The 9,705-nt window shown below is 45.3% G+C and overlaps 1 protein-coding gene across 2 annotated transcripts; it reads right to left on the bottom strand.

The window, feature by feature from the left end:
• Positions 1-216: 216 nt before the first annotated feature.
• Positions 217-8,409, bottom strand: LOC115363558 (interferon a3-like). 2 transcript variants are annotated; one of them, XR_003928595.1, is made up of 6 exons: positions 8,284-8,409; positions 4,768-4,842; positions 3,961-4,119; positions 3,789-3,860; positions 3,119-3,307; positions 217-233 (listed from the first exon to the last, which is right to left on the bottom strand). XR_003928595.1 is itself a non-coding variant. In XM_030057827.1 (5 exons), exons 1-5 carry the CDS (start codon positions 8,407-8,409, stop codon positions 3,179-3,181), a joined length of 561 nt encoding a protein of 186 aa, XP_029913687.1. In that variant the 3' UTR covers positions 2,806-3,178. The 2 variants fall into 2 exon arrangements, 1 of the variants encoding a protein (XP_029913687.1); XM_030057827.1 differs by lacking the exon at positions 217-233 and having other exon boundaries at positions 2,806-3,307.
• Positions 8,410-9,705: the final 1,296 nt, after the last annotated feature.

The following is a 9,705-nucleotide window of genomic DNA, read 5'->3' as shown; positions in this document are numbered from 1 at the left end:
AGGATGTTTTTCCTCTCGACCGCATTATGACACCCTGATTTATTCCAAGACACAAATTAAAAAGGCCTGTGAGATTCTACTGAGGTAATATTTGCCCACTCGTTATAATAAAATATTCCGTTATCATGATTTCCCTCCTCTGATGTTGCATGTATGCGGGTACGCAGGGTTACAAACCCTCTGCTTTCCACACACAAAACCAGCAAACAGAAACCTCAGCTCAGTGTGCCTGCCTGCCTGTCTCACCTCTCACCTCGCAGACAGACAGGCAGCAGAGCCAGCACACGGCAGCTGTCCTGACCTGAGCTCTGCAGGGTCAGGCATCAGGCGCTCCAGCACCCACGGATCAGCAGGAATACTCCTTTAGGACAAAACACCTATTTGGATGCAATGGAGTCTCTTCAGGAAATAAAACCTCATGAAAAAAAAAAGTCTTTTCAGAATTTAAAATTTATTCAGAAAATAAAGTCTTATGAAAAAAACTGTCCTCACTAGATAACAGCTCCTCAGAAAACAAAGTCTCTTCACAAGAGAAAATAAAATCTGAAAGCTTCTTCAGAAAAATAAAATCTCTCATAATCAAGTCTCTTCCAAGCTTTAAATCTCTCCAGAACGGGACACAGATAAAAGTTCACTGTGCCAGCAAACACCAGCAGAGGAGCAGTACTTGTACTTCTACTGCAGTAAAACATCAGCAGAGGAGCAGTACTGGTACTTCTACTGCAGTAAAACATCAGCAGAGGAGCAGTACTTGTACTTCTACTGCAGTAAAACATCAGCAGAGGAGCAGTACTTGTACTTCTACTGCAGTAAAACATCAGCAGAGGAGCAGTACTGGTACTTCTACTGCAGTAAAACATCAGCAGAGGAGCAGTACTTGTACTTCTACTGCAGTAAAACATCAGCAGAGGAGCAGTACTTGTACTTCTACTGCAGTAAAACACCAGCAGAGGAGCAGTACTTGTACTCTGTCCTCCTGGATGTTCTCTGTGTTCTCTGAGCTCAGCTGATCCGTGTGGAGGCCCGGGGTCCGCGTCTGCCCGTATCCGCCCGTGTCGCTCCGCCCCTGGCCACCTCTGCCGCGGCGTGCTGGTGCTGTCGGACCTGCGGCCGGGATCAGTTAACCCTGCGGGCGCACTCTGCCCCGCGGTCCCCCGGTGGCCCCCGCGGTCCCCCGGTGTCCCGTCCCCTCCGGAGAGCTGCAGCGGCCGCGGCTCTCCGTTGACAAAGTGGTGATTTTCAGACCTGTCTTCTGTTTTTGGAGAAGTCGTCTTATCTCGTCATATTCCTGGCGCCTCTCTTGACTCCCTTGTGCATAACCCTGAAAAAAAAAAAACAAAACAAAAAAAAAAAACACTCCCTGTCCCGTTCCGGGTGACTTGTTTCAGCAGGGCGCGTCCACCGCGTCCCGACAGAGCGGTGCCTCGGCCCGGAGCCGGCAGCCGGCAGACCGCTGCACCTCACACCGGGCTCCGGACGGTTCACCTGGTCCGAGCTCTCCGGGTCCCGCAGCCCGAGCCTCCCCCCCCCCGAGCCCCTCACCGCGGGCCACACGGATCACTGAATCACTGAATCACTAAACACATAAAATACAACACAATTTAACAATGCAGACAGAATCCACAGGATGCGCTGTGTTCCCTGCTGAGGAAATATGAACAGAAAATACATTCGAGACATTTGTGGGAAAACAAAACAAAACAAATGAGATATTTTGGTCAAATAAAGCGAAAACAAAAGTCTGATGGAAGTCGAACAAGATGCATGTAAAAGGAGCAGTGTGTCAGCCAGAGGTCCGCGGCCCCCTGGTGGTCCGCCCCGGCGCTGCAGGGGTCGCCTGGCAGTTTGAATGCTTTTTTTTTTTTTTTTTTTTTTTTTAATTAACACATTTCCATTTATGACATTTATTTTTTCTGCAATCAGGCAAGAACGACATCTGCCTGATGACTTATGGTTCATAATGTTGTGTAATAAAAACGAAACAAAACTAAACAAAATAAAATAAAATAAAAATAAATAAATAAATCAAATAAACAAACAAACAAATTATAATCATAATAACCTTTATTTATATATCACTTCTCAAAACACCGTTGCAAAGTGCTGCAGGATGGAGGTCGTGACAACAGATCACTGAAAGTTAAGAATTTACAAAACAGACAAATAACTGGAAAGAGATTTAAAATATAAATGTTGAGAAATAAAAATTAGTCCTCAGTTAGGAGCTTCATGCTGTTCGGTAAAAGAGCTGCTCAAGTTCCTCTCCATCATGACGGGAGGAAAGTGACCCTCCCGCAGCCCGCAGCCTGCAGCTGAGCCTCGTCAGTGCCGGGCTGCGGCCCCAGGGCCCCGCTGAGGCCCCAGGGCCCCGCTGAGGCCCTGAGGCCCCAGGGCCCCAGGCGCTGATCTGCCAACGTTCTCCGCTCTCAGGGCCGAACCGCACCGGCAGAACACAAGAACAGGGTTCTCCTGGTCTGCAGAGCTCGAGGTGGAACGACAACTGACCTCTTCATCACTGTGTGAGTTGAGTCTACAGGGTCCTCACCTCAGTTGAGTGTAATGTCCCTTTAAAAGCATGCAGTGTGCAGCGTGTTCTCTGGAAAAGATCCCAGCTAACACAGTTACTGTTTGGAAAAAGGAGCTCAGTCACTTTTACTGCAGGACATTTTTACTGCACTACTTCTACTTCTACTGCAGTCACATACCAGCAGAGGAACAGTACTTCTACTCTCTCCTCCAGAGAGTCACCAATATCAGTATCACAGTGATCAATATGCTGTGAATATTGATCACAACCCAAACCGTTTCTTATCAAACATTTTTATTGTTTTCATGTTTTCAGTATCAAAGTGATGTTCCTCACACAGCTTCATGTTTTCAAGTGCATCCAGACACAAACACAACACGTAGAATAAATAACAATAACAATAATGATAATAATAATATGAAAATAAATACATAAATAACAGCATGTTGTTCATAAATAGAAAATAAATAAATTTTTTTTTACAAAATCAATAAATAGTAGAAATGACATCATCATCTTTGGCTCTGTGCCTGCCTGAGTAAAATCCAAAATAAAGGAGCTCATTAAAAAGAGCTGCACCTCCTCCCAGTCAGAGCGCCCCCTGCTGGCAGCAGGTCAGCGCGCTGCAGAGCGCCCCCTGCTGGCAGGAGGTCAGCGTGCTGCAGAGCGCCCCCTGCTGGCAGCAGCTGATCCTCTGATGGAGGCGAACAGCAGGTCCAACTGCAGCAGATGAGATTTAGTTTCTCTCCTGATGAGCTCCCAGGACGCAGCCGCCCCGCCCTGCACACACACACACACACACACACACACACACACACACACACACACACACACACACACACACACAATGTAAGTATCATTACACACACACACACTGCAAGTATTACTACAGCACACACACACACACACACACACTGCATGTATTACCACAGCACTGTAGCTCCGCCCCCTGATCAAAACACTGTTGGTATAAATAATTTTGCTGATGTGATCAGTTCTAACAGCACTGCTAGTACGAGTAGTACTAGCAGCAGTCGTAGTAGTACGTGCAGTATGTGTGTGTGTGTGTGTATGTGTGTGTGTGTGCACTGTAGTAATACGTGCAGAGTGTGTGTGTGTGTGTGTGTGTGTGTGCTGTAGTAATACGTGCAGAGTGTGTGTGTACTGCAGTAGTACTTGTTAGCAGCAGTCGTAGTAGTACGTGCAGTGTGTGTGTGTACTGCAGTAGTACTTGTTAGTAGCAGTAGTACATGTGTAGTACCGTCTTCTGCAGAGTCTTTCGTAGTTTCCTGTAGTATCGTCTCAGCCGACGCTCCCGTTTCCTCTCAGCCACCTGCACTCAAACGCACCACAACACTGCATTACTACCATTACTGTTGCTGTTGTTGTTGTTTATTTGTTGTTGTTGTTGTTTACTTGTGGCGGGGACTCACGCAGGGCTTGAGGCCGTCTGTCTGTCTGTGCAGCAGCAGCAGGAAGTCCTGGCTCCTGTCTGTCTGCCAGGGGGGGAGAGAGACAGACGGGTCGGCCGGCTCAAACAGACCAGAGATCAGATCCAGACTGTCTCTGATGAACAGCAACCTGTCGTCCACCTGCACACACAGACAGGTGAGAGAGAGACAGGTCAGGGAGACAGGTCAGTAAGAGAGACAGGTCAGAGAGAGAGATAGGTCAAAGAGAGAGACAGGTCAGAGAGAGAGACAGGTCAAAGAGAGAGAGAGACAGGTCAGAGAGACAGTTCAGAGAGAGACAGCTCAGAGACAGGTCAGAGAGAGAGACAGGTCAGAGAGACAGGTTAGAGAGAGACAAGTCAATGAGAGAGAGAGAGACAGGTCAGAGACAGGTCAGAGAGACAGGTTAGAGATAGACAGGTCAGTGAGAGAGAGAGAGACAGGTCAGTAAGAGAGACAGGTCAGAGAGAGGTCAGGGAGACAGATAAGAGAGAGAGACAGGTGAGAGACAGACAGGTTGTTCAAACTGAGGAAACTGTTTATTAAAGACAAACTGAAGGAATTCGAGCTGAGCAGCTCAGACTGATCAATACTGATCAATACAGATCAAAACAGATCAATACTGATCAATAGATCAGCAGAAAGACAGACAGATGGACAGATCAGTGGATCAATAGGTGGATCAATAGATGGATCAATAGGTGGATCAATAGATGGATCAATAGATGGATCAATAGGTGGATCAATAGATGGATCAATAGATGGATCAATAGATGGATCAATAGGTACCTTGGCGCTCCTCATTTGCTCGTAGAGGCGATAAGGAAAGGAAACTGGACTCTCCTGTTCAGTCATCGGCCCGCCCTGCAACACCACCAATCAATACCAATCAATACCAGTCAATACCAACCAATACCAACCAATACCAGTCAATACCAACCAATACCAACCAATACCAGTCAATACCAACCAATACCAACCAATACCAGTCAATACCAACCAATACCAATCAATACAAATCAATACCAGTCAATACCAATCAATACCAATCAATACCCATCGCAGCAGATTACTACAGCTGACTCAGCAGAGCAGCATCATCATTATTATTATTATTGTTGTTGTAGTTGTTGTTGTTGTTGTTGTTGTTGTTGCTCCAGAGGGCTGCACTCTGCAGGTTCAGTGGGTCAGCAGGTCTGTTGAGTCTGAAGCCAGGCTGTGGCACCAAGGTGGCTCTCTTTTAACCCGGCTACATCACCATGGTAACTGATGCTACATCACCATGGTAACTAATGCTAGATCACCATGGTAACTGATGCTCATCACCTGGTCCCGACCAGGTGATGAGCTCAGTTTAACCTCCCGGCTGTAAAAGCGGTGCTCTCTCCTCCAGGTGAAACCACAGAGTCATGTTTGTCAGGTGACTGGTGGCTCAGGTCTGTTAGTGCTGCAAGACTTCACGTTTGTTAGAAATATTACGTTAAATCACAGACTTTGTTATAGTAGCCTACTTTTTTAAAGGAAACCCTTATAATCTAACGGTGACGTCACGGCATCCGAAGGTGCTGATTGGACGGGAGCAGCCCGTGGGGATTCAAACGCACTCCAAACGCCACTTATTCCCATTTAGAAAAAAAGATTTAACAAAAAAGGAGCAAACAAACATCAACAGAAATGGCTCCATAATTCAAGTTAAACTTCAAATGTAACGAACAATTATCTGAAACTACTGACAAGTGGCTCTAAGCAGCGGAAATAGTGGTCAAAATTGTCATGTAACCATGGTAACCACCGCCTGCTCCGTCACCCACACACACCTTCAGTCACCTGACTTCACCTCAGGCTTTACCTCCAATTCCTAGGCAACACTCCCATAAGGCTACTGAAGTTACCTATTTCTAAACTAAAATTCATAATACTGAATGAATATGGCAGCAATTATTTAAAATGGCTATAACAGTGACAGAATCCCCCTTTGTGCTTCCTTTGAAATTAATCAGCTCTCCTCTCTCGCCTTATTTGCGGCCACAGTGTTGCTGTTAGCGTTCATTTTATTTTTAAAATGTTCATAACTTTCCATGAGGACAAGCTGCTCCTCTGGTGTGAAATCTGCAGCCCGTGAACGCTCCCTGTCCTGCAGGGTTCAGGCCCACACACCTTCCTGCTGCCCTGCTCAGGTACATCTGCTTCAGCCAATCAGCATGAAGCCCTTCAGCCAATCAGCATGAAGCCCTTCAGCCAATCAGCATGAAGCCCTTCAGCCAATCAGCATGAAGCCCTTCAGCGGCTCAGCTGGACTGGGAGCACCAAACCAGCACGTGGGCTGAGTCTACACGGTCCTCACGTCACTTTGACGGACTGCACCTTTAACAGGTGGGAAAGCTTCCATGCTTTTAATGTGAAACAACCTCGGAACTTTTAACCACAGCCATGGGTGGACTGGCCATGTGTGCTACATGGGCCGACAGTCCCCCAACACTTTTTTTTTTTTAATTATTATTGAAATAGCTGACCTGCCCATACAACCAGTAGATCAGCGGCTGATTGACACTGGGCTGGCCCAATCACATCGCTAAACAACCCCTTTTGCGTAGTTTGGTCCCGCCTGCATAATGATTTCGGCAAATAAAGTTTGTTTACTCAGCACCGGGCCGGCCCCTGAGACACGCTGCTCTGCGGCCCATTGGTTATTTTTCTTCACTGACACGGGGCTGGCCCAATCAGATCACAGCCTGTGGCTCTGTGAGCCGGTTTGCAGAGCAACGCGGGTCGAACGTTATCTCATAGGATCTACTGAGATGGAGAGGAAACGCAAAAGTGGCGCAGAGAAACTGCGAGAAAAAAAAGCGGCTGTCAATTTTCAAACCGATCGGACTTTTTCACTTTTTCGTAATTTATCAACATGAATGAAGAACAAGCCCAAACAATACCAGAGGAACACAATTCCCCATGGTAGAGCGGATAGTGCCCCCGTCTGCCATGCAGACGGGGGCACTATAACTATTTACTTTATTACCTCACTTTGTTGTTAACCATGACAGTGAAGTGATTCTTAGAGACTTAGACTTCTTTTATTGTCATTGCACAAAAAAACACAGCAGTGAGATTTTGGCAACGAAATGTCGTTGCTTGGCTTCCGGATTACAGCAGAGATGGAATTGTGGGACCGTTTAGGTATATATAAATATAAATATTATACATAAATATAGTCTATATAACTGGTATGATATGGTCTATATAACTAGTGCTAAAAAACAGGAGCTAAATAGTAATGAGTGCAATTGAGAATAACTAGATAAAAACAGAATGTAAACAACGGACTGAGCAGCGTAAACAACTGAATAGCCAGAAAACAGAATGTAAACAACAGAACAGAATGTAAACAACAGAAAAAAACAACTGACTAAACAGTGTTAACAGTGGGTTAGTGTAACAAACAGTTAGTGGGTTATCATTCTGCCTGTCACTGGCTAGATGACACACACAGTGGCATTTAGGGTTTCTGTAATTTTCATTTCTGTACTCTTTTTGTGAATTTGTTTTGTAACTCAGGTGCTAAATTATTATTATTGTTATTATTATTGTTATTATTATTTTGCCTTGTTTTGTTTTGGGTTTTTTTGTTGTTGTTTTTTTTGTGCTTTTTTTAATGCCTTGTTCTAACTTTATGGGGAGATATATATACCAATCGAATCAGATTCAGATTTAAAGGATTCGTGTGGTATACTTTGTTTGTCACCATGACCTTCCTATGTGCAGTCTGAGCTCATTCTCCATTCATGTTGATAGGCACCTGCACTTACTGATCTGAAATAGATGCCCAAAAGGTGTTGGCCAGTTGTGGCCTGTTCAATAGAATAAAAAAGTTCCAATTCATCTATTGTATTTGATTGTTCCACTATAGTACTATAGTCCAGTATGATTGGGGCAGCCAAGTAATTTGACATATTTGAACAATTTTTTAAAAAGTAACGTAATAGTTACTTTTCCTGGTAATTAATTACTTTTTAGTAGAAGTAACTAGTAACTATAATTAATTACTTTTTCAAAGTAACGTGCCCAACACTGCTGATGACAGCTAACTAATTGCATGGCATTATGGTTTTAAAGAGTTGCACAGTTGTTATACACATTTAAGAGCAAAAAGACTGGAAAGGTGTGCGTTATCGAATGTGGTGGGCCGGCCTGCTCCAAAATGCCCGGGCCGATTTTTTGTCCCAGTCCGCCCCTGACCACAGCATCACCACCATCACCATTATTATTATTATTATTATTATTGTTGTTGTTGTTGTCGCTGCTACTCACCAGCTGCTCCACGAGCACGAGGGTCCAGTTGCTATAGTGACCGTAGTGTTCCAGCCAATCACAGCGCAGGCCGGGGGTCGCGGCGGCGCTGCAGAAGAAGAAGAGCACGAGGGTCCAGGTGAGCATGGCGACAGGAGGAGAAGAAGAACATGCTCTCTACCTGAGCTCAGGACTTTTATTAGGACTTGACACACACACACACACACACACACACACACGGGAAAGAGAAAACACATCGCAAAAAGGAGAAATTCCCACTTTCTCCTCTCCTTTCCATTCTCACTTTCCAAACACACACACACACACACACACACACACGCACACACACACAGAGAGAGAGGGAGAGAGAGAGAGAGAGAGAGAGAGAGAGAGAGAGAGAGAGAGAGAGAGAGAGAGAGAGAGAGAGAGAGAGAGACTCACCCGTCTTTATTTCCTCGGGAAAATCAAATTAAAGTCAAACTTTGTCTCGCGTCTCTTTCACTTTCCAAACCGCCGCCGAGCTGCTCGAGACGCACCGGAGCCGGAAGCCCCGGGCCTGCCCTCCAAAATAAAAGCGGAAACACCTTGAAAAGCCACACACGGAGGTGAGAAGAGCAGGAAATGTCCGGAAGTCCCGGAGCGAGTCTGGAAGCTGAACACAGGAGCCGTTTGCTCTGAGCTCTCCGATAAGAGCTGAAGCTCTGCTGCTACACGAGACATGCCGAGCTTTTATTTTGAAGGTCAGAACACCCTCTTATGCTTCCGCTCTCTCGCGCGCTCTGCTGCCACAAATGAATGAATGAATCAGTTAAAAACAACAACAACAACAACAACAAGGACAGTGAAGATGATCGTCATAACTAAACAGAAGAGTTGAGAAAAACAAATAATTTGTGTTTCCTCAGAACGGACTCACTCTTCAGTCTCACTGCTCAGAGGTCAAGTTTGTTTTCTATTGGAACGTTTTTATTGACAAATTAAAAGGCAAATTCCCCGCTGATCAATAAAGAGTCAGATTCAGATTTTATTGTGAAGGAGAAATCACTTTCCACTTTCGCCTTTTTTTTTTTTTGAAAACTTCCGGCACATTCCGTCACCGATGACATCATCACTTTCACTCTCTCCGTTTCTCTTTCCCTCTCTCACTTTCTGGTTGTCAAGGCAACTGTCACTCTGACGAGGCAGCGTGACATCACCGCCCCCGGGGCTGCTGGGTAATCAAGCTGAGCGCTGACTGCTCGCTCTCATAATAATAATCAAAACAACAACAACAACAACAACAACAACAAGTGCAGCGTATGATCATATTTATTGACGAAGCGACAGGATAAACAAACAGGGAGCACGTCAGGCTGCTGCCTCCTGTTTGGATATTGATTACTGATTATTGATTATTGATCGAAGCAAAGCTGATCAGATCTGAACTTTCATTAAAAGATTGAT

This window comes from Myripristis murdjan, chromosome 8 (genome assembly GCF_902150065.1).
Source record: "Myripristis murdjan chromosome 8, fMyrMur1.1, whole genome shotgun sequence".
NCBI lineage: Eukaryota > Metazoa > Chordata > Actinopteri > Holocentriformes > Holocentridae > Myripristis > Myripristis murdjan.
Note: the sequence above shows the minus strand (reverse complement) of the source record. Positions and strands in the feature narration are given on the sequence as shown.